At 41.2% G+C, this 25,612-nt stretch overlaps 1 protein-coding gene across 3 annotated transcripts in view; it reads right to left on the reverse strand.

The window, feature by feature from the left end:
- Positions 1-2,026: 2,026 nt before the first annotated feature.
- The window catches only part of KCNJ6 (potassium inwardly rectifying channel subfamily J member 6), a 299,112-nt gene continuing 275,526 nt past the window's right edge, over positions 2,027-25,612 (reverse strand). For all 3 annotated transcript variants that reach the window (XM_082458849.1, XM_082458851.1, XM_082458850.1), the window contains exon 4: positions 2,027-19,995. In XM_082458849.1, the coding sequence (XP_082314975.1) occupies positions 19,670-19,995 (326 nt within the window). In that variant the 3' untranslated portion in view covers positions 2,027-19,669. The remainder of the gene's footprint in view (positions 19,996-25,612) is intronic.

Consider the following 25,612-nt stretch of genomic DNA (forward strand, 5'->3'; position numbering starts at 1 on the left):
CATTTTGTCAAAATGTCAGATCATGTAATTTGGTAGGATAAACCATTTTACCATAGATGGAAGGAAGCACCAGATCATTCCTGGTTGCCAAAGAGTGAGATTTTCAAAATATACTACAACTGTGAAAGCAATAATAGGAGTTTCTGTGGCTGCTGTAGTTGCCTGAATGGCAAACTATGAATGTACTACTCTTTCTACTCCATCCGTCCAACCATCCATTCACCTACCCACCCATTTACCCATTCACCCACCCATCTATCTACCCATTCACTCATCCACCCATCCACCCACTCATCCATCCATCTATCCATACAGCCACCCACCCACCCACCCATCTACCCATCCATCCACACACTCATGCATCCATCCAGCCACCCATCCACCTACTCATCCATCCATCCATCCAACAAAAAAGCACCAACTAAGTACCAAGCATTGTGGAAGGTGCTGGGGACAGATGAGTGAGACAATATTTGGCTGTAAGGAGTTTGCTGTCTACTGGGGACGACAGACAGGAAGAGTTAATATACAGTGCAGTGCTAGCTTATGAGCTCTGAAGATGGAAATTCGGAAGCCTGCTGGGGTCGAAGGAGTTAGGGAAGGATGTCTGAGCTCCCCAGATGGCCCCAGATTCACATTCGAGGAAGCAAAAGCAATGTTTTCAAAGTCTAGGTGGCCTGGGAGAGCGTGCCCTGTTGGGGAATGTAGACATTTGATAAAGAGGGCTAGTGGGGTGGAATATTGGCCCATCCTTATAAGGTCCAGCAAGAGGTTTGGAAATGATGCTGCACAGCAGTGATTATTAACCTGGGCTCCAAGGACAGGGGCCCAGGGCACTTGGGTTTGAGGGGCAGGGCTCCTAAGCTCCACCCTTGCTGCAACTGGGCAACTCATCTTTTGTCTAATTCAAATAATGAGCTTCTGCTTGAGAGTTCTGTCAGAGAAAAGTTTCCGCAGCTTAGTTTGGAAACCACCAGAGTAGATGAGGGGGCTCCAGCTATGGCTCTGGCTGGGGAGTTGCTTTAGACAATCGCTCCAGGATAATGTGGAGGGTGGCTCCAGGGGAGTCAGCTAGAAGCAGGGACAGGGGCTCTTCTCTTGGGTACCTGAAGGGATGGAGACATGCCCATGGGTTTCTGCTGGGCCTGGTGAATGCTAAGTGGGACAGATGTGTAAGGGGCTGGGGGTTGCAGAAGACAGGTTAGTAACTCTACCAGGTGCAGCAGCGAGACTTGGGGGGAGGTTACACTAGGAAAAGTGGGATGAAATAGTGATGGTGTCCTGAGGGTTTTATTTCACATCCAGCAGGCTCTGGGAAATGATATAACCCAGGTATATTTTTACACAACGTCTTCTGTTCATGTTATAGTGTAAGGCGACCAACATGCCATTTGAAAACTCTGCTGGACCCAGGGGCTTCTTTCATGCCTCCCTAGAGGCGGCTGGGGGCCAAGGCCCTCTGGAGTCAGAGCTGAGGTGCTGGAGTTGGGCAAAGCCAACCCCATGCAAAATGGAACACTGAGAACATGGAAAACTCTCTTAGGAACTTTTCTTCAGTTCAACACTGGACTTTGCCTGGTATTGTTAAACTCCTCTAGTTAAGACACTTAGAGTTGTGACAAGCAGCTGTGAACTGCTCTGTGAGTCCTGAGGTCCCTTTCATCTTTTAAAGTTTCATGAGGTGCAAACAGCAGATGGGTATAGAATGGGTCCTGCCTGGGTGGGCAGGTGTGGGAAGGAGCAGGGCTGCCCCAGTGCAGGGATCTGGCCATAGGCAGAGCGTGGGGAGAGGTGGCTGGGGGAGGGGAGGGGGGAGAGAGACAGAGATGGAGAGACAGACAGAAAGAGAGAGAGGGAAAGGATTATTACAAACCCATGACACCGTCCTTGATTTATATGGGGGGAGGTCTGACATCCTGTTGGTCCTGTGAAAGGATATGGCACTTCAAAAATGATTCATGTTCCCACATACAGAAAAGGCTGAGTTCTTTGGACACACACACACAAAAAGAAGAAACCAAGGACATATCAAATTTTTCTTTTATTGTTCCAGTCAAAAAAAAGAGGAACACCTCAATATGTAAACAGTTTCCCTAACACAGCGAGTTCTTAAAGATATATTTTTTTATTCTAAAAAAGTTTGGCATTGTAGTGATTTCTCAATACATAATTTGTGCTTTCGCATTATGCATGCTTTCGCCTCATTGTCCGTGCACAGATGTACTTGGAGTTGAGTTACAAAAGAACTGAAAGGTGGGTCAGGAGCCAAACCAGCACTTGAGCCCTACCTGGCTTTCCTTTCCAAAAAGCGTGGCAGGAAGGTTGGCAATACTGACTTCAGAAGCCAGTCTAATCACTTATCACGAGGAAAAGTCAGAAGCCTTGGTAAGGTTATTTGAAAGATGCATTTTCTTATTTTTTTCTGTTTATCACTAAAGGATCATTGGTTTTGCTCAAGTAAAACTTCATTTTTTGCATTGTATTGTTTAATATCTATAAATCTCTCTTATAATAACCCTTGTTTTATGATTTTTCTGGACTTGTAATTTACTACTAAATGCTATTGAAATTCCACCAATGATTTATTCTGTTTCCACAGATTCACTGAATCATATCAAAGTGCTTGACAGTTTTGTCAAGGACATTTTGCCTTTTTCTAGTGAAAGTTATTCTTTTAAAAAAATTCAATCCTAAAGCCTTAAGAGCCTTTTAAGCACGATGGTGGGTTTATTAATAAATGCTGCTGTACTATTCTTTCTGTGGTCTGTGTTCCTTAGCCTGGAATTCTGTCTTCTACAATTTAGCACCAGTTTTCAAAATGCATATTTCATCAAATCTACAATAAGCCATCCCAACCCATCTAGGCTGGCCTAGGTACCATCTCCCAATCTTGCTTTGTGTATGCCTATCTTTGGACCCTCTCTCATGCTGGCTCCTCAAACTGAAAGAAAGGCCCTCCCTCCTGGATCTCTATCTTCCAAATCCCATTTAGTCTCAAGGAATGTCAAGACAAATATCCCTTCCTTTCCCAGGAAACCACTCCTTATGGCTTACATGGAAGCTGATCTGCTTTCTTTAAATTTCAGAACAGTTGTTTTGCCTTCTCTATTAGGTTGTCTTATTCCTAAAACTAGAGTATGTTAATTTCCCTCTAAGGCCTTAGTATCTTCATTTGTAAAGTGGGAGTCAGTATTTGCTCACCAGGCTTTTGTGTGGCTTGATGCACTCAGCACGTGTTGTCACGTGGTGAGAGCTGGTAGCCATGAGGTTGTAGGCTTGTTGAGGGCAGAGGAAGAAGTCACCATTTCTTAGTCTTCAGAGTAACTTGCCTAGGGCATCACCCACTGTAATACAACTTTTCATGGGCCAATACTCAGTCAAGCTCATGTAGATATAGAATAATAAAATATGGAGCATCAGCCAGCTTTCAGAATATTTTGAGTATTCTATATTTTGAGAGTTCTTTCTTTTTCTTTTGAGTATTCTATATTTTGAGAGTTCTTTCTTTTTCTAGTTTTAGTCGGTGGTTTAGATCCCTGAGAATGGAAATACAAGTGCATGCCTGCTCCCAGCATTGGTGAACTTCGTGCACCTTGAAAATGAAATATTTTATTTCTCTGTAGGAGAAATTTATCAAAAATTCAAGTTCTTAAAAGAATTTCTGGGAACAACATTGAAGATCAAGTATGTCTGAGCCTTGTCTCTTTTTAGAAGACCTGCATTCTCTAGGAATGGATACTGGACCTGGAACACCAACATGCACCCCAGTGACACCTCAGCTTGATGACCTGGTCCTGGGAGCGTCCGTTCTTTGTTTTGTTTAAATAGTTCCTGACATTTCTGTGTGATGGTAGGAATGAGAACTTCCAGGTCAAGAGAAACATGGATGTCTACAAACATGCAATGCTCAAACCAGATTAAGAATTACCCTCAATTTCACAGATTCAGATTAAAAAGACTATTGAAGTTTAGGCACTGCTTAGGACTTTTGAACTAGTGAACTTTCCAGAAAAGTTTTCTTTCTATCTTAGGAAATGGCTCACAGAACAACCTCATATTTTATAGGGCCATAGTAAATGTTTGGGGCCTTAGTACTGTGCTATTTTATTAGGAAAGACAAACATAATGAATTGTCTTTCAATTAATAGTGGAAGAGAGTGATATGGTTGAAATAAAGCAGTTGAATGAAAATGTTATTATGGTGTAAGTTTTGGCCTCCTTAATTACGTTCTGCTTGGTTTAGTTTTTGTTTTTGTTTTTGTTTTTTGGCTGGCCTGGGATCCCAGGTGCATGCTTCAGGAAACGTAGAGTTGGATTCAGGTTAAAAATAAGTTGCCAATAACCTGCTGGAGCTGACTGAGCTGTTCATGGATGAACCTAAGATGTAGGCATGCACTTATTTTCTATCAAAGATGTTAAGCTTCCTTGGGGCTTTTTCTACTGTAGAGGAGAGTATAGTGCTTCTCTGGTAATACCTCATTTGTCTAGAAGGTACCTAACTCACACTCACAACTTATTTATTTGCTATAGGTTTAGTGGTGGTAAAAGAGAGGAGAGAAGGATGTGGTTGGCAAGGGGGTGCTGGAGACAAGCATATGGGTGGTGATGAAATTTCACTGCTGCCAGCAAAGGAATCAGTGAAACTCTTAAAAGCAGCTAAGACTTAAAGCTAAACCATCTTGGGCTATTTAGTGTAAGGAAGGATGGTATAGACCAGATCTGATGGTGATGTAGACCGGAACAGATACTGAGTCATAGACGCAGAGACTGTGGGATTCAAATACTTGCTGAAAAAGATGAAACTAACAGCAGACACATTTTTTTCCCTCAAGCTTACATGAAACATTCACCAAGATAAACCACATTCTGGGCCATAAAACACACCTTAACAAACTTAAAAGAATAGAAATCATGCCATGTCTGTTTTAGACCGCAGTGGAATTAAACCAGAAATCAATAACAGAAAGATAGATGAAATATCTCAAAGTACTTGGAGGTTCAACAACACACATCTAAATAACACATAGGTTAAAGCAGAAATCTCAAGAGAATTAAAAAAATATTTTGAACTCAATGAAAATGGAAATACAACTTATCATAATTTGTGGGATGCAGTGAAAGCAGTGCTTAGAGGGATTAAGAAGGAAGAAATAAAATTGTCTTTGTTTGCAGATGAAATAATTGTCTAAATTGTCTATGTAGAAAATCTGAAAGAATAAAGAAAAAACTCCTGGAACTAATAAGCCATTATAGCAAGGTTGCAGGATACAGGGTTAATATACAAAAAGTCAATCACTTTCTTTCCTATATACCAGCAATGAACAAGTGGAATTTGAAATAAAAAACACACCACTATTTACATTAGCACTCCCCAATATGAAATACTTAGGCTTAAATCTAACAGAATGTGTATGAGGAAAACTACAAAACTCTGATGAGAGGTATCAAAGATGAACTAAATAAATGGAGAGATAGTCCATGTTCATGGATTGGAAGAGTCAATATTGCCAAGATGTCAGTTCTCCCTACATTGAACTACAGACTCAATGCAATTCCAGTCAAAATCCCAGCAAGTTATTTTGTGGATATTGACAGACTGATTCTAAAGTTTATATGGAGAAACAGAAGACCCAGAATAGCCAACTCAATATTGAGGGAGAAAAACAAAGTTGGAGGACTGACATTACCCAATCTCAAGGCTTATTATAAAGCTACAGTAATTAAGATGGTGTGGTATTGGTGAAAGAACAGACAAACAGATCAGTGGAACAGAATAGAGAGCCCAGAAATAGACCCACATAAGTAGTCAACTGAACTTTGACAAAGGAGCAAAGGCAATACAATGGAGCAAAGATAGTTATTTCAACAAATGGTGCTGGAAAAAACAGTACATTCATATTAAAAAAAAATGAATCTAGGGGACTTCCCTGGTGGTCCAGTGGTTGAGACTCTGTGCTTCCAATGCAGGGCATGAGGGTTCGATCCCTGGTCAGGGAACTAAAAAAAAAAAAAAAAGAATCTAGATGCAGACTTTACACCTTTCACAAAAATTAACTCAAAATGAATCATAGATTTATATGTAAAACGCAAAACTAGAAAACTCCTAGAAGAGAACATATGAGAAAACCTAGATGACCTTGGGTATGGCAATGACTTTTAAAATACAACACCAAAGGCATATTTCATGAAGGAAAGAATTGATAAGCTGGTCTTCATTAAAATTAAAAATTTCTGCTCTGCAAAAGACACTGTCAACAGAATGAGAAGACAAATCACAGACTGGGAGAAAATATTTGCAAAAGACTCATCTGATAAAGGACTGTTATCCAAAATATATGAAGAACTCTTAAAACTCAACAATAAGAAAGTAACCTGATTAAAAAATGGGCAAAGAGATTAGACCCATGCACCTATGGTCAATTAATCTATGACAAAGGAGGCAAGAGTATACAATGGAGAAAATACAGTCTCTTCAGTAAGTGATGCTGGGAAAACTGGGCAGCTACATGTAAAAGAATGAAATTAGAGGACTCTCTAACACCATACACAAAAATAAACTCAAAATGGATTAAAAACCTAAATTTAAGGCTGGATACTATAAAACTCTTGGAGGAAAACATAGGCAGAACACTTTCTGACATAAATTAGAATAATGAAAATAAAAACAAAAATAAACAAATGGGACATAATTAAACTTAAAAACTTTTGCACAGCAAAGAAAACCATCAACAAAACAAAAAGACAACCCACAGAATGGGAGAAAATATTTGCAAACAAAGTGACCGCAAGGGGTTAATCTCCAAAGTATACAAACAGCTCATGCAGCTCAATAACAACAACAACAAAAAAACAAACAATCCAATCAAAAAATGGGTGGAAGATCTAAATAGACATTTCTCCAAAGAAGACATACAGATGGCCAAAAAGCACATGAAAAGATGCTCAGCATCACTAATTATTAGAGAAATGCAAATCAAAACTACAATGAGGTATCACCTCACACTGGTCAGAATGGGCATCGCTTAAAAATCTACAAATGGACTTCCCTGGTGGCACAGTGGTTAAGAATCTGCCTGCCAATGCAGGGGACACTGGTTTGAGCCCTGGTGCAGGAGGATCCCACATGCTGTGGAGCAACTAAGCCCGGGTGCCACAACTGCTGAGCCTGTGTTCTAGAGCCCGAGAGTCACAACTACTGAGCCTGTGTGCCGCAACTGCTGGGGCCCGCATGCCTGGAGCCCATGCTTGGTGGTGGGGGGAGGCCACCACAATGAGAAGCTCGTGCACCACAAGGAAGAGTAGCTCCCACTCACCTCCACTAGAGAAAGCCCGTGCACAACAATGGAGACCCAACTCAGCCAAAAATAAATAATAAATAAATAAATAAATAAATAAATAAATAAATAAATTTATTAAAAAAAATCTACAAATGATAAATGCTGGAGAGGGTGTGGAGAAAGGGAACTCTCCTACATTGCTGGTGGGAATGTAAATTGGTACAGCCACTATGGAAAACAGTGTGGAGGTTCCTTAAAAAACTAAAAATAGAGCTACCATAGGTTCCAGCAATCCCACTCCTGGGCATATACCTGGAGAAAACCATAATTCGAAAAGATACATGCACCCCAATGTTCACTGCAGCACTGTTTACAATAGCTAGGACACTGAAGCAACCTAAATGTCCATTGACAGAGGAATGGATAACGAAGATGTGGTACATATATACAACAGCATATTACTCAGGCATAAAAAGAATGAAATAATGCCATTTGCAGCAACATGGATGGACCTAGAGATTTTCATACTGAGTGAAGTAAGTCAGACAAAGGCAAATATATGATATTGCTTATATGTGTAATCTAAAAAAATGGTACAAATGAGCTTATTTACAAAACAGAAATAGAATCACAGATGTAGAAAACAATCTTATGGTTACTAGGGGGGAAAGTGGCGGGGAGGGATAAATTGGGAGATTGGGATTGACACATACACACTACTATATATAAAATAGATAACTGATAAGGACCTACTATATAGCACAGGAAACTCTACTCAATACTCTGTAATGACCTATATAGGAAAAGAATCCAAAAAAGAGTAGAGGGTTTCCCTGGTGGCACAGTGGTTGAGAATCCACTTGCCATGCAGGGGACACAGGTTCGATCCCTGGTCCAGGAAGATCCCACATGCCACGGAGCAACTAAGCCCGTGTGCCACAACTACTGAGCCTGCGCTCTAGAGCCCGTAGGCCACAACTACTGAAGCCCATGTGCTTAGAACCCATGCTCCGCACCAAGAGAAGCCATTGCAATGAGAAGCCTGCGCACCTCAATGAAGAGTAGCCCCCACTCACAGCAACTATAGAAAGCCCACGTGCAGCAACGAAGATCCAATGCAGCCAAAAATAAATAAATAAAAAATAAATAAATTAATTTTAAAAAAAGTACAAACTTTCAGAAAAAAATTAAATAAATAAAAAAGAGTAGATATATGTATATGTATAACTGATTCACTTTTCTGTACAGCAGAAACTAACAGAATATTGTAAAACAACTATGGCCCAACAAAAATTTTTTTCAAATGGGCAAAGACCTGAACAGGCACCTCATCAAAGAAGAATTACAGTGGGAAATAAGCATATGAAAAGATGCTCCGTATCTTATATCATCAGGGAAATGCAAATGAAAACAATGAGATATCAGTGCACCCCTATTAGAATGGCCAAAATCCAAAACACTGACAATTCCAGATGCTGGCAAGGATGTGGAACAACAAGAATTATCATTCACTGTTGGTGGCAATGCAAAATGGTACAGCCACTTTTGAAGACAGTTTGGCAGTTTCTTACAAAACTAAACATAGTTTTATCATATGATCCAGCCTTCATGCTCCTTGGTATTTACCCAAATGAAAAAAAAAAACCCTTGATGTCTACATAAAAATCCTGCACACAAATATCTATAGCAGCTTTATTCATCGTTGTCAAAACTTGGAAGCAACCAAGATGTCCTTTGGTATGTGAATGGATAAATAAACTGTGGTACATCCAGACAATGGAATATTATTCAGCACTAAAAATAAATGAGCTACCAAGCCACGAAAAGATGTGGAGGAACTTACATGTGTATTACTAAACGAAAGAAGCTAATCTGAAAAGGTTATATACGGTACGATTCCAACTATATGACATTGTGGAAAAGGCAAAACTATGGAGACAGTAAAAAGACTAGTGGTTGCTAAGGTTTAGGGAGAGGGAGAGATGAATAGGCAGAGCACAGAGGATTTTTAGGCAGTGAAACTATTCTGTATGATTCTACAATGGTGGATACATGTCATTATACATTACGCATTTGTCAAAACTCATAGAATGTACAATACCACGAGTGAACCTTAATGTAAACTATGGACTTTAGGTGATAACGACAATCAAGATAGGTCCATCAATTGTAACAAATGTAGCCACTCTGATGGGGGATGTTGATAACACGGGAGGTTGTACGTGTGTGGGGACAGGGGGTATATGGGAAGTCTCTATATTTTTCGCTCAGTTTTGCTGTGGACCTAAAACTGCTCTAAGAAAATAAGGTTAACTGAGTTCTTAAAAGATGAGAAAACTGTTTCAAAGCAGTTCATTTATTTATTCAAGATCACACGGCCCATCTGGGGATGGAACCAGGACCAGAATCCCAGTCTCTTCAGACTGAATCCAGGTTTCCTACGTACCAGTGAAAAGAAAGGCTACTATATGTATGACCCGTTGCCTGTGGCTTCAGGGAAGCATATGGTACATTTCAGAAAGAATATCACAGTGATGGTGAGGGAGGGCCGGGGGGAAGTGATTATTATTGTTATGGCTTTGGCTTTCTGGAAATTCACTTATGTGGACCAGCTCATAACGGATTGGGAAGGATAAGTGCGTGTGGTGTGTGTGTGTGTGTGTGTGTGTGTGTGCGCGCACGCGCGTGCGTGTATATAAGTGCACGTATATTTGAGTATATGTATATATGTGTGTATGCATTTGTCAGTTGACGTGTTAGTTACAAAAGACTGGAAACTCCCACTGCATTGTGTACGTTTAGCGGAGTCTTTTAGAAAAGGAAAAAAAGCACATGAAGATACAAATAGAGAGGAACCACAGGAGAAGAGCCCACACGTCTTGTTGATGCCTGTTGTAATAGAATTAAAAAATAAGATGGAAGTCAAGCTGCTCAGGTTGTGGAAAGTTCTCACTTATTCCCTAACAGCCACCTGAACACGGCCAGCTGACCCAGTGAAATGCAAACTCTGGGATCTGATCTGGCCTGACTTGTACAGTGTGGGCATGACTTAGAGATTTGAATGTTAAGATCCTCTCTCTGAAAGCAGGCCATCATCTTGAGTACCACCGTGTCCAAAGTTTCCATGAGATCGGTGTCCAGTGGGATTGATGCTGAGACATTCCTGGTTAGCAGAGTTTATTCTAGCCTGATTCATGGGGCCAGACTGGATTGAACTCTAAAAGCTTCAGTGCTAAATTCCACTTCACCTTTCATGCCAATGTCAAGGAGTTTTTTTCTCAGTTTCAAAGCCAGATGGAAAATGGCAAGTTCAAGGAGAAATAGTACCGGGGGGACTTTGCATCCTGGTGGCAAAAATGAATATCTCTGATTTGAAATTAGGGCTTCGAAAAGAATTTGTAAGTAAATTTTAAAAATCGCCTTTGTTTGTACTTGAGCTTATTATTGAAACACTAACTATTTATTGTGGACCAATCTTAATCTTTTAGGCAGAGATTAATAAGATGGCAGCTCTTTGGACATCTATTACATCAGATGATGTGAATTTAGTTTTGGTTTTGGAATCTTTTTTTTTTTTAAAGGCGAATGTGATTTGGGTGTGAGAGTGTGTGTATGGGGATGATGGCTTAAAGAATAGCTTTTTAAGGAGCAGTTTGGCCACCTAAGTGCATGCCATCCTAGGAGGAAGGGGTAGGAATATCTCACACCTGGCATGCTGAATGAATACCTATTTGCCTGGGCACTGTCCCATGTGTCCTTGGTTTCCCCCAAGGCTATCTACAGGTGGAGCAGTCCTGGGGAGCCTCAGCCCCCTGGACCCTCTGCCAGTTCTCATCAAAGACTCCATGGAGTGGTCAGTACCGATAGGCTATGGTTGCCATGGCAGCAGCCATAAATGTCCTGGGTAATCAGGCACCACATAGGTTCTGGGTTTTTCCCCAGAGCACAGTCTGTGCAGATGGTGGGGGAGGAAAGACCATTTTGCACAGGCAGATTTTTGGGTCATTGTTTCAGAATCCTATACACGCTTGAGAGTTCACTGTTGTCCCTGCGTGGCTCTCATTTTAGATGCAGAATCATTGGGTGGAATAAAGATATTCAGGACTATCTTTGGCAAGCTGGCTAACCTAGTCACAAGGACAAGAAGGTTTCCCTGGAAAAGTACAGCTGTCTCTTCCACACAAGACTTCACTGATGTTCTATTCAGTTATGGGCTGATGTCAAAATGCCCGACCATCACTAGTGAGCTCTCAATAGCTCATGTTTATGCGGCAGGAGCAAAATATTCTACGTTTTGGTCTCAGGTGGTCAGACCATGAACATAGTATATGCTCAATTAAAACTGGTGGTGGACAATGAAGTGGTAAGAGATAGGACTAGCCCCAATAATAGGTCTCGGCTACTGCTCAAGAATGGAATGAACATTCAGAGGAAGGTGCCAGGAAAGATGACTGTTAGTGGTTAGCTGAGGGAGGAAATTCAGAAAGAGGAGCTGGGTAGAAGTCTTGGACGACCACCTGCGGTGATGTGAAAGCTGGGTGGGCACCTGGGGACAGCACAAGTTGTGTCTCCAAGAGTTGCAATCCAGAGGCATTCCTTGCAAATAAAAAGAAAACCCTTGACATTGCTGCCACATTTGGTGGCTCTGCCAGAGGAAAGGGAAGGGATGTAAAGTTTCTGGACTGGGGCAGCATTTGTTTGGTTGTAGGGTAGATTTGTGTGGTCAGATCAAGACCTCTCACTTAAAAAGAGGAGACAAAGTCAGACCATCTAGGGAGATGGCTGAAAAGTGAGAATTTCTAGAGGCTGAAGAAAGATATGTAAAGGAAGACAAAGCAGTGCGGTAACCACCATGGGTAATGAGAACTCTTTTGGACTTCCTTACACTTACTTCATTTATGCACTATTGTTGTTTGATGTTGACTTACGTATGGGAGGGGCATCCCTGTGCATAGGGGACTCAAAAGGTCTTACTTCGGTTCTTCTAGGGAGAGTCATCATTCCTAACCCATGCGGGTGCACTGTGGGGTCAAGTGTGCTGGCCAAGAGAAGCTCAAAAGATACAGGCTTCCCAGCAGACACTCCTGGGGGGTCATTGTCTAGATGCGCAGAAACCAGGGCTGGAGGGAGAGGCTCCCCCAGAGAGGTGGTGGGTATGAACAAGGCTTCTGGACTACCCAAGGCTGAGCCAAAGGACAAGGGAGGGTATGGCTCATACCCAGCCCCCCAGTCAGCCATGCTGAGAGATGATGCCAGAACGACACCTGCCATGGCTGGATCTGAGAACAGAGTTCCTTCTCCTTCTCCGAGAAGCCTGGCTAAAGACCCAGAGGTTCCAATCAGGCACAGCTGTCGACAACCCAGCTCTCTGCGCTACAGCTGATCCAGTTCTGCTACTTGCGTTTAGTGGTGATAGACCCAATATTGACATACTCCATAAGGCATTCAGCTTGGACTGGGGTTTTAGGAGCCAAAGAGATCCGATCCTGGACTCCAGGGACGTTTTGCTCCATTGGATGGATATTTTGTGGTTTCTGTTAGAATTTTAGAAATGATGATGTATTACATGTTTATTTCACTAGTGCCTGTTGGTAGCAGATATTTACATTGCCTGAGAAAAACAGCCCTTCCTATTCTTATAAAGATTGGCTGGTTGATATCACAGTATTCATGATCCGTGTTAATACAACGGGTATGTAGCCTTAATCTTGAAATGGTCAATTATGCTTTGTTAGTAGGAAGATTTAGTTCTCTGAAATCAAGCTCTGTTGCTTATGTGGTCACAAATCTCTAGCTAACCACAGGGCACATTAGGATTGATGTCTAGGGGGGTAGTGTCTAAAAATAACTTTATAAATACCATTTTCACTGGTGATAAATCTCAATCACTCAGTCATGTTGACTACTTCAATTAACTATTCTTGTGAGTGCTAAAGTAGTTTGTCCTCTTTTCCCTACCACTCTCCTATTTGAATTAGGTGGATGCATGAAGCTTTCTTTCACCAAGGTAATGAGGCCAAGTAACAGTTTGACTCCTTTTAACATTTATTTAAGTTTTATGGTGTTGAACTTTGAGATTTTTTCCCCTCCCACTTAGTTATTATGCTGTTCCATGCAGTTGCAAGATCGCAAGCTTTTTGCATGATTGCAGATACCATCAACTACTTAGTTTCAGACACAGGACCAAATTCATCTCAATTTCCATCATTTATCTGTCAGCAATACAACATCACAATGATTTATTACAAATTTTTTTCTTTTCCACCTAACTTCCAGGAAAGCACTCATAAGAGAACTTGATATATTTTTCAATAGAACTAAAGAGATAAAAAACGTAACTTGGTTGACCTATGTCTGGCTTTGGAAATGCTTCCTTAGAATACAAGTGAGTTCAGCTTAGTGATACTAAAGAATGTCATTTAGTATTGATTTATCTCAAAACCCCATTGTCTGAATTTCTTTGATCCAATATTTCTGTAGTTACCAATTTTTATCTTGTGCTTCAGACTCAGAAAGCAGCAAACAATGCAATAACCCTTTACTATGCCTCTGTTTCTTCCTGAGCTCTTTTCACAGAACCTGTTTGTTTTCTAAGAGAAGCATTTAGTTTTTATTTGCATGTTAAACTTTTAGCTGAGTACCTAGAGGGAGCCAGAACTAGTACAACTAAACAGGAGTGGTGGTTTAAGGTTCTTCTTATCACGCTGATCAATTGTGGGCTAGAGGAAACTAGCAAGGGAAGATGGAGAGACAGCTCAGCAGTCTAGTTAGTTCTATTCCAGGAAAGAATTAGAGGGAAGGCATGTAGGGGAGGGGAATTTGTTTGGATGTGTGACAACTACTGCAAGTCCAGTTCATCCCACTCAGCAGAGACCCAGGCCCCAGCTGTCTACATATTTAAATACTTCTGCATGTCAGCGAAGCAATAGCTCAGTCCCTGGAATTCCCATTTTTTTAAATTGTTCATTAATGAGTAGTTGTACCACATCACTTTCTGAGCTGGCCACTGGCTCTTGCCTGACTGTTTACTCTATTTACCACTCTTGGGGGAATGGTTATGAAAAGAAAGGAGCTTTTCTTTGAGACCCAACTCAAAGTCCTGTGAAGCAGTTGTCTCTCTTACAAAAAAATGAGTTATTTTTCCTTGAACAAACCTAAGCACAATACTGGAAAATAGAGTTATACTGGAAAAGAATGTCATCATTCTAATTTGCCCAGGAATGTTTTAATAGTACAGTACAATATGTAATAGTACTTAATGGTATTAATAGTATTTAATAGCACAGTACTGGGGTTGGCAAACTTTTCCTGTAAAGGGTCAGAGAGTAAATACTCTAGTCTTCTGGCTATGTGACCTCTGTTTTAATTACTCAACTCTGCTGTGTATTGTGAAAGCAATCATAGAAACACATAAACCAATGGGTGTGCCTGTGTTCCAATAAAACTTTATTTATGAACACAGAAATTTGAATTTGATATAATTTTCGTATGTCACCAAATATCCTTCTCTTGTTTCTTTTCTTTTTTTCTTTTTCCCAGCCGTTTAAAAATGTAAAATCAGTCTTAGCTTGCAAGTGGTGCAAAAACAGGCAGTGGACCAGATTCTGTGAGCAGATTTGGTTTGCTGACCCTTTTTGTGGTAAAAAGAGCCCATGATTTTAGCCTCAGCACCTGGATTTGAGACCAGGATCTGTGATTGACTGGCCTTGTAGCCTTGGGGAAGTTATTCAGTTTGCCCAAGCCCTAGTTTTCCGTCTATAAAACGTAAATTATAACACTCAAGCTCTGATGGTGGATTAGAATTAAATGAGAAAACTTGTGCAAGTACTCTGAATGCTCCAAAACACCACACAATGTAGGATGTAATATTGTTTGGTTATTATTGTGCATACTGTGCTTTGTCAAAATCAAATAGTAGCCTGACAGAGCTTTGACTGCTAGATGACATTCTACATCAAAAGCTCTCCAAGACGTTAAGGGCAGAAATATTAGGAAGAGGTATGCTTTACTCAATTTTAAATTAAAGGATAACATTTTCTTAAATGCAGGGTGGCCATAGAGTCTAGAAACAAGATATTATTAGTTGATTATATTGTAATGCAATATCAATGAATCATCTATTATATATATGTTGCCTATGTTTTTTGACTTTATAGCCATCCATAGAAATGAAACCATAGAAGATAATGTTTACCATCTATGTAGGACATTTAATCGTCAACTACCCTTATGACTCTTCTGAATCGTATAGAGTATCACCCAAGTCAAGGAAAGAAAGACTGTAAACTAGTCAGACTCTTGGCAAGCTGTTTTGGAAATGACTATGAATATATATATATATATATTTTTTTAAAAAATCTTGTATCACTTAGCTAAGCAAATGATTTCACATTCTTTTGCTGAGTTAGCGTAGTTTTCTAATGGAATTTTTACAGTCTCTTTCTCTGTCCACCAGCTCCCATATTTATAAACAGTTTCTGAACATCCCAAAGATACTGGCTTCAATCTAAATAAAAAAGCAAAGGGGAGAAAGTAAGAAACCTGAAATGTAAGAAAACATAGCAAGGGAAAACATAAGAATGTTGCTTGGAGACTTTAAAACTTAGGCTTTTAAATGAAGTCATAAATAATTTTTAAATTAGAGTATAATGAAAAACAGACATTTCAGAGCCCTAGTTTGGTTAAACCAGCAAGAGAAAATTGTGCTTAAGAAATAGATTGACCTTTTTAGAAACAGTAGCTGGATTTCTGTTAGGGAACATAAGATATTGAACTAAATCAATGGAACTGGAACTGGAGAACCAGGGAAAGAGCAAAAGAGAGGGACAGATGGAGGAAGGGAGTGGGGAAAGAGAGGTTTCCTTCTCCTGGACATAGAGTGTCTATGTATTGGACCAACCAGGCTAAAAGGCCATGTTTCGAAGGGATGGAAAAGTAATGACCTGACATTACAGTGATTGCAAAGGTGTTAATCCAAAAGAGTATAGTTTGCCCATGGGACATCCAAAGACATAAACAATTTTATCAGTTACATAAAGCTGGCATAAATAAATAGGTGCTCTTCCAGTTGGAAAGCATATTGGGGTGGGTGGAAATGAGAATCTGTGGGTCTTGTCAGCTCTTGGGGAGGTCATGCTCCCAGCTGAGTCTGCCCTTTCCTCCAAACTGGAGTCAACTGTGGCAAACTGTAACCCTCTAGCCCAAAGTTCTTATCTGGCTAATGGATACTGCAATGCTTTTATGGGAAAGGGACTCAAATACACCATCAAACAGACCAAAATATCAAGTTGAGCGTGATCCTCATTCATTATGAGTATTGGTGCATTAAAATAGGCTTATTTATTTCCATAGCTCTGGATTTGCTAACAAAGTGACTGCGTGATCGGAGCCTGGATATGGTGGAAGAGAATGGGTAGAAATTGTAGGGTCATCTTTGCTGAACTGTTAATGAAAGACACCATTCAATACTTGCTACTTAGAAAATTCAGTCTTAATGAGCTTTTTTCAGTTCCAAATTTTAACAGTTGACACAAAATACACTGTTAAATTGTGTTATCAATAATTGTAGAAAAATAGACATGTTTGATAAGGACATTCTAATAAAAGGTTCTTCCGGAGCATCCTCATTTAAAGATTCAGAGGCTCACATTACAAAAATGAGATTTGGTTCATGTTCCATCTCCAACCACACTGACACCAAAGACAGTGAGAAGTAGGGAAAGACCTCACACCTGGGTGCCCTGCCACAGATACAGAACTGACGTGTGTGCCTGACCAAAGGGTTGTCAAGGCTCTTCATCCAGTTGTGCTCAAGGGCTCCCAACTGCTCTTCCAACCAGACAACAGGGTGTGTGTTGTCCTTTAAGCCTTAGTAATGGATTTTAAAAGGCCCATTGAGTCTTTAGGAGCTAAATTAGCAGACTTTTTGCAGCCCCAGCTGATCTTGCTTTGTGCTACCATGCCTCGCCCTGCAACTCTGGTGATGCTGCAGGGATAGCACCCCTAAGGCAAGAGGGCCCTTCCTAAGGCTACAATGAGGTAAGGCCACAGTACCTCCCCACAGCCTGGCAAGAAGTGTATGGGGCTCCCTCCTCCTCCTCAACTACAACCTCCTCTTTGGAGTGTGTGGAATGAATAAATGATTCAACAAATATTCAATGCGAAAAGTGAAATGTTGGCAAAAGGAAAGAATTATGGCCAACAGTTTTGTTTTCCATACGGTCAGTGCCAAGAAGCAGTTGTCTTGATACAAGGTGTCAGAAGTGGGAGAAGAGAGACCCACCCCCCATGTCAAATTGAGGAGTTACTTTCCTTATCTCTGGGCCATGCTTTTTAGTAGACAAGGTCCCCAAACTACAGTGTGAAGGCCTGTGCTATCTGGTCAGGGAAGGCAAGGGCAGCAGGGAGGGACAGCTAGTTTGAGCTCTTTGACCTCCATGGTGCAAAGCCTCAAACTGAGCACAGCTGTAGAAGTTGAAAATGAACTTTGATCCAGTCAATGAATATTTATGATGGATGATTATGTTAGGGAACAAACAGTTTATAAATGCCAACTTAATGTGAAAGATCTGTTTCAGTGCAAAATCTCCACCTGCCCTTGAGGTTTTGTCTAAGATTCTCTTCCTTTTCTTATTTTTTCATTTGAAAATTTTTTCATTTTGAAAATTAGATTTTCAGTACAAAATACTATTCCTTCCTTCCCTCCTCCTCTCCTCTCCTTCCTTCCTTTCTTTCTTTCTTTTTATCTTTGCAGATTAAAATGAATTAAGGCTGTAGTTTTTTGTTTTCTTTGATTGGGAGACACTTTGGATTTGATTTCTAACCTGTGGCATACTCTAGAAAGATTTCTTAGACAGTCACCAAGATTGTTGATCTAATATTTAAATATTGAACTCTGGAAATTTCATAATAATAAAATAATAATAATAATAATGATAAATACCAATGCAAGGAATGCTGATGGATAAGCCCCCCAGGTATAGGAAGAGTGCCAGATGGAGTCAAGGTATGTGAGATCAGTGATTACAATATACTTCGCCCATTACATGCCATTATGAATTTCATGACTTTAGACCCAAACCATCTTTTACTAACGTAACATGTCTCATATTTTAACTGTGATTATAGAGTGAAAATAGTTGGAGAGTCAATGATTTTGTAGAAGAAAAGTTTCTCAAACTGTGGTACTACAAAGGGTGAGAGCTAACTTGAAAAGCATAAACACATAATTCCCATCATTGGTGGGAATTCCCTGGTGGTCCAGTGGTTAGGACTTGGCACTCTCACTGCTGGGGCCCTAAGTTTGATCCCTGGTCAGGGAACTAAGATCCTATAAGCCACGAGGTGTGGCAGAAAACAAAAACAAAACAAAACAAAAAAACACACATCATTGGTGACATGCCAGAGCATGTCCTCCTCCTGAAATTCTGCCCCAGGCTAGTCAGTGAGGTCTTGTTACTTAAAAAAGAGACCTCAGTTTTGTAAACATTTCACAGTATATCAGCATACTGGTGGTGTGTTTTGCCATCTACTGAACCTCCAAACTTCTCCCAGACCTATGGCTTATTAGATTCAATTAAAGGGAAGAGTGAGGTACCCAAACGGCTGCCAGTCTGGGACACGGAGCAAAGGCCATGCACTAAAGGGCCAGCGGTCAATGGGACCAAAGAAATCCAGAAAACAGGACATCAGAACAGAAATGCCTACTGTACTTTGGGAATCTTTTTTTTTTTTTTTAATCTTATTTCTAAAGTTATATATCTAAACCTACATTAATTTTACATCTATGTACATTATTTAGAAGTTTTGTTCTACAGTACTTTTGTACATGCTGGGTTTTATTACTAACTGCAAAAGAAAATAATTACATAAGGCATATATATGTACAGTGTTTTGTCATTACCTCACCTGGGTCCTATAACTGCAATGCCCGCAGGGGGCAAGCACCTCGCCCTGTAGATGAAATTTATTGACATGTATAAAACTGAGGGCTCGACTCTATGTCTCACTGCATGAATGAATAGGCACCAGAGACCTTCCTCATCATATCCCAGGTAAACTCTTGGATGCACTCTTTTGAGTGATCTGGTATTGTACAACACATGCAGGTAAGTAGCAGAAATCTCCAGGACTCGGATGTGTCGTATTCAAGGAGGAGACCAGGCTTGGGTCACAAATGAGGGCACATGACACCTTAACCCAATCTGAATCTGCCTTGTCAATCTGAATAACTGAGAGGGCAGGTAGATATTTTACACCTTGAAGATTTGTTTTCTGGTAATGCCAAACTTCAATATAAGGAAAGAACAAAGTAAGAGAGACAGAAAAGAAAGAGAATGAGAGACAAGGGAAGGTTGTGGGCAAAGAGGAGAAGGGGTGGCCCAGCCAGGGGACTAAACTTTGGATTCGTTCTCTAGATTCGCCACATCACCATTCCTCTCCGTCTGCTCCTCAGGGTTCTTTCCTTCCTCCTCAGTCTCCAGTTCTGCGTGTTGGTTGAGTTTGCTGGAGACGGACCAGCTCAGGGGCAGCTCAGCCCTGCTGGCTAACTCGGCCAGCTCTTTGGCACTGAGAGATGGGGTGCTGGTCTCGTAGGTCTCGTGGAAGCTGTTGTAGTCGACTTCGTAGAACCCGTCCTCCAGCGTCAGGACAGGGGTGAACCGGTACCCCCAGAGGATCTCACTAGTGATGTAGGAGCTTCGAGCTTGGCACGTCATCCCTGCAGAGAGGAGAATGGAGGCTTTAGTGTGTGTGTCTGTGGGCTTTGCATCGCCCAGGGGACTCAGGGAGACAGGCAGGACTGCTGCATGTGGTGTTGAGACTGTGACCCCCATAGGCTGCTATAATAGGGAAGAACAGATCTGACTCCATATTAAATCTGCTTCTTTTACTTTAACCTTGTATTCAGTTGCTTTTGCTACAAGTTAAGAATGTTGCCTATAGCCTGAAATATACAGGAGAGCCCATTCTCAAGGCTCTGACCTTTAAAGGTATAACACTTGCCCATTCATATAGAGATAAAAAGTTGCAGAACAGAGGATAACATTTGTCTTGTTGGAGGTTTACAGGGGCATCATGACCTGACCTACAGGAACAGCTGCAAGAACAAAGGATTCTGACACCAAGAAGTCTGCAACCACCAACCACAACCCCTCCCTTTTTAGTATGAAAGCAGCCTGAATTCTAACTCGGGTAAGGTGGTTCTTTGAGTCCACCATCTTCTCAGTCTGCTGGCTTTCTGAATAAAGTTGCTATTTCTTGCCTCAACGACTCATCTCTTGATTTATTGACCTGCCGTGAGGCGAGCAGTACGAGTTTGGACTTGGTAACAGTGCCACAACTACAAGGAGGTGTCTTTCTTGTTGTAGACATGTGCTACCATGCAGGAGGGCATGTGGTGGAGATCCCAGGCTTCCCCATGGAATCCCAGGTAGCAACGTGAAAGTTCTGGCTCACACCAGGCGCTTGCAGGCACTTGCCTGCAAGGTCAGGCACACACACAGGAAAGCATGTGTGCACATGCATGCAGGTGCACACTCATGTGGTTGTGTCTTGTCCACTTTTTACTCCAGGATCATCTGAGGTCATGACTCTGGTCTCACACTGCTTTTAGAGGTTTTGCCTGAGTCCTGCTGGGATTTGAGTCTTGGCTTTGGCCACAGACTTAGAATGAAATTTGACATTTTAAACTAAACTTATGCTGCCTTTCAGCTGGAGGTCACGGATTTGTGTTACCCTCCCATTACCGTGACACAGAGGCAGCTACTGTGGTCCCCCAAATGAGGTTGGAAGGGATGCTGATCTGAGTTTGTACTTTCTCCAGGACCAGTGGAGATGGTTGTTCAGATCGTGTGATAATATAATACTTTAAAGTCGTCCCCCATCTCACCCGCCCTTCCTACTTATAGACAAGAAGACTTTTTCTAATTTGCACAAAAATGCCATAGGAGCTACTGGCAGCCCAGGAGTCGGGGATAGCTTCCTTTTAAATGTGAAAAGGCAGAACAAGGGAAATCCCACCCATCTCCTTAGAAAAGGAAACTAGGCAACAGGCTTGGTGTAAAATACGGGGAATGCCATTGGTGCATTTTTTTTTCTGAGGTCGAAGAATTCTCTTATGAAACTTCTCAGGAAATGGAAGTGTCCATTCAGCCATTCCTTCAGGGCTGACTTTCCATTAGCTCAGTAGGCCCAGTACCAAGGGCCCACAGTGCTTTTAGGGGCCCATGAAAATATTCATCTTTTTATAAAGTATATTACATATTATATAAGGTAGATTATATACTTTATATTATATTATATAATTATATAAAAATATAATTAGAAAATTTTTAAATGGAATAAAGGGCCCACAAAGGTAAAACCACGTAGGACTCACCATAGTCCTACTGCAGCCCTGTGTTCATTCATCCAGGGAAGCAGCCAGCCAGTCTGTCAGTATATTATTCCTTAGGACAGCCTATAAGATATATTAGGCAATTGCTTTATGCTGAATGCAGGTGTGGTAAGGAGAACAGGACACATGTAGGTTTTACACAGAAGGGTTCAGATCTACGAAATATTCCCACAGCAGTGCACCTGTTCCTCGTGGCTAGAAGAAGAAAGTTGGGGACCAGGGACTGAAGTGACTGACCCACTGCAGCTGGCAGAGTCTGAGCCCATACAGCCCTCATCCACATTCTGCTCTTCCTCTGAACCTCAAAACTGAGTGCTACCCTTCTTCAATGTTTCCCTGACTGACCCAACTATGTGGTCCGCCCACCCCCATGCCTCTGAAACAAGTACTGCAGGGCTACTGGGCATTGTAAAGCAAAGCACAACAGCATCTTGCTTTTATTTCTCAGCGTCTCTCTTCTGAGTTACCAACTCTTTATCTGTGTTTGGGAGTGATGGGGGAAGGCAGGTGATGACAGGATTCTGTGGGCTCAGAGTGAGGCACAAACAGGAAGTCAAAAGGAAAAGGTGATAAAATACCTTTCAAACTTTTCTTCCCACCAAGGAAGCATATGTTTATTGTGACATGACTGGAAAACAGAGACAGGCAAATAAATTAAAACCCACCTAGATTTTGATTTCTGGTTATGGAAATGGCCAAATGGAACTAGAAATTAAAAATACAATTATTAAAATTAAGATCTATATGGAGGTTTAACATCCAATTGGAATTGACTGAAGAGAGAATTAGAAACTTGGGATACAGGTATGAAGAAACGACACAGGATGCAGCCAAGAGGATGTCATTGGGACTGATGGAGAAAGGACCTCTGAAAACCCTCTCCTCCATGAAAGCAATGAGAACGCCGGCAGAAACTGACAAAGCAAACTCTTTTAGAACTCTGTAAATGAACTCCAGGAGTGTTTGCTCAAGAAAAATGGCTGAATCGCAGTAAGAACCCTGAGCTTTGGGAAATTTTAACTTTTCCCCTGCTCAGCTTCATGTTACCCTTAAAAATCAACAGCCTGCAATCATGGTGCAAAAGAGTATTCTAGCAACTACTGGAGGGGTCAGAACAGGATTGGAGCTCTTTCAAACCTCATGCTCAGAATTGTCATCATTTGAAGTTTCTAGCAGTTCCCTAGAAAATCCCATTTACAAGGCTTGTCTCTTTTTGACTTGGGACAGAGCTTGCCCAATGCAAATAGCTTGTCCCCTTGGGCCGTTTGTCAAAAACAACCAGTGGTTAAACTTTGTACTCTCTCCACAGCCCAAATTCCTATGTCGTTCTAACCCCCAGTACCTCAGATTGTGACTTGTTTGAGAGAGGGTCTTTAAAGAGGTAATTAAGTTAAAATGAGGTCATTGGGAGGGGGTCCTAATCCAATATGACTGGTGTCATTATAAGAAGAGGAGATAAGTTACACAGACACGTGTAGAGGAAATACCATGTGAGGACATAGGGAGAAGATGGTCATCTCCATCTACAAGCCGAGGAGAGAGCAACCAACCCTGCCAAAACCTTGATCTTGAACTTCCAGCCTCCAGAATTACGAGACAATAAATTCCTGTTTAAGCCGCCCAAGTCTATGGTACTTTGTTATGGCAGCCCTAGCAAATGAATGTGCTTATTGAATTCCACAGGAATAGTAAAATCCCTTTTCATAGTATCACTTTAATAGGATTAATTTATGTAATCAAAAATGAATAAGAGAGATTTAAACAAATGCTTGTGGATGCTTTCCCAATTTTTATTCACCTTTTGGTGTCCTAATTCATTTGAAAAGAGATGAAAATAATATTATTTGTCTAACAATATCGAAAAGTATTTCTAGTGTAAGCTGATAATTTTCATGTTCTTCAGAAAGATTCCTGTCTTACGTATTGACATTGGTCCCAGTCCATTCTTAGAAAAAATGTGATTTTTACTGATGTTGAAAAAGTAACAAAATAAAACCAACTAAGGTACAGCCGCCAAAATTACATCAGCGTGTGACAGCGGAGCCCTTGTGATTTTCGATGTCACTTAACTCACTGAAGTGTGACCGTGACTCTGAGACCAATTTTTCACAGATTGTGTTTCAGGCTTTGAAATGAGTGTGGGCCGAGGATGCAGAATTTTCTTTGCTTAATAAAAAAGATTAAAAATGAAAAACATGAAAAAATCCACAACACTAATAATGGAAGATAGGAATGGTACATGTATATTTACCATGCACATAAAAGTTTAGATACTACCTATCTATGGACGTACAGAAATATAAAGTAAAAGGAGACCGCCTGATCGTCAGAAAAAAAAAGATTCAATCAGTGTGTATGCAAGTTGTGTTTGTTTTTCATATCAGAAAGATCATTACGGTGTCCTGAGGTAGGTTTTTAAAAAAATTAATTAATTAATTAATTAATTAATTTTTGGCTGCATTGGGTCTTTGTTGCTGTGCGCAGGTGTTCTCTAGTTGCGGCGAGCGGGGGTTACTCTTTGTTGTGATGTGTGTGCTTCTCATTGCAGTGGCTTCTCTTACTGTGGAGCACGGGCTCTAGGCACGTGGGCTTCAGAAGCTGTGGCATGCGGGCTTAGTAGCTGTGGCTCGCGGGCTCTAGAGCGTAGGCTCAGTAGTCGTGGCGCAGGGGCTTAGCTGCTCCACGGTATGTGGGATTTTCCCAGACCAGGTCTCGAACCCGTGTCCCCTGCACTGGCAGGTGGATTCTTAACCACTGTATCACCAAGGAAGCCACTGAGGTAGGTTTTTGAAGTGAGTGAAGTAATCTCTGGAAAAAGAGAAGCTCCTTTTGTAGAGATGAACAAAACCTGAAAAATCTGATCTCCAAGTTCAGATCACAGACTTTACTCTGAGCATGCTGGTTGTCTTGCCATTTGCATTTATATTTTTATGCATATATTTGTGCTATTTGCTTTATCTTGAATGCCCTTCCAGCGGTGGACTCCTGCTCATCTTTCAAGAGCTGATTTATTATCTCCTTTCTAAAGCCCTCTGGGACTGACCTCACTTGAGTTGGAACTAGGAGCCCATGGCTATCAGGACATTTCAGTGACACCCCATCACAACCTTCTCACAGCCTTTGCAGCTCATGCTAAGTGTCTGGTTTCCTGGTTGGACTGTGGATGCCTCAAAGTTCATTTATCTTCTTTATTTACATATTCGTAGCATTTAGCATAGTGCTTCAACATTGGAGGTTCCCCCCAAATACCTGTTGTTATGTGAAGAGAATGGACCTAAGGAACTATAGGGAAATGTTGACTGGAAATGTCTGGCATGTATTATTAAATTAAAAGATGGCTTGTGGTCATAGAAAAGAAAGTGGGAGATTTCTGTTTCCGCGTCATGTCAGTTTACTTAGGAAGGACCCTCAGCTAAAATACAAACTAGATACTGGAAAGTTACAAACTCCCAAATTTTAATCAAAAATAAGTTCAATAACAAGTAAGGGATGGGACTTCTGGGCTTGGTGAAGATGGAGTCAGTGCAGCCTTTGTCTTCCGTTGCTTACAATGAAGACTTCTAGACAAAACACAAAATGCAACAACCTGCAGACTCCGAAAAGTTACCACTAGTGGGAAGATTGGGGAGGGGTACCAAAAGTTGAAGAATGACTTGTTTGGGGGTAAATTTCTTGGTTTGTTTTTATCTCTCTTTTATCATCTGGCTTTAACCTGAGAGTGGTCCCTATGCAGATATGGGCTGTGGTGCTGCAACAAAATCTCAGAGAGAAACCCTGTCTTTCTGGCCAAAGGACCAGGACAAGGTGCCCTTCTGGGCTGGAGAATGGGGGTGGGGAGCCCTCATTAGTTTTTGTCTCTCTGCACGCAGCCCTCAGTGCTGTGTAGTCCGGAGCTGGGAGAAAATGTTTCTGGCCAGAGGACTGGGAAAAAAGGTCTCTG

The sequence above is a fragment of the Balaenoptera physalus genome (assembly GCF_965194825.1).
Source record: "Balaenoptera physalus genome assembly, chromosome: 4".
In the NCBI taxonomy this organism is placed as follows: Eukaryota; Metazoa; Chordata; class Mammalia; order Artiodactyla; family Balaenopteridae; genus Balaenoptera; species Balaenoptera physalus.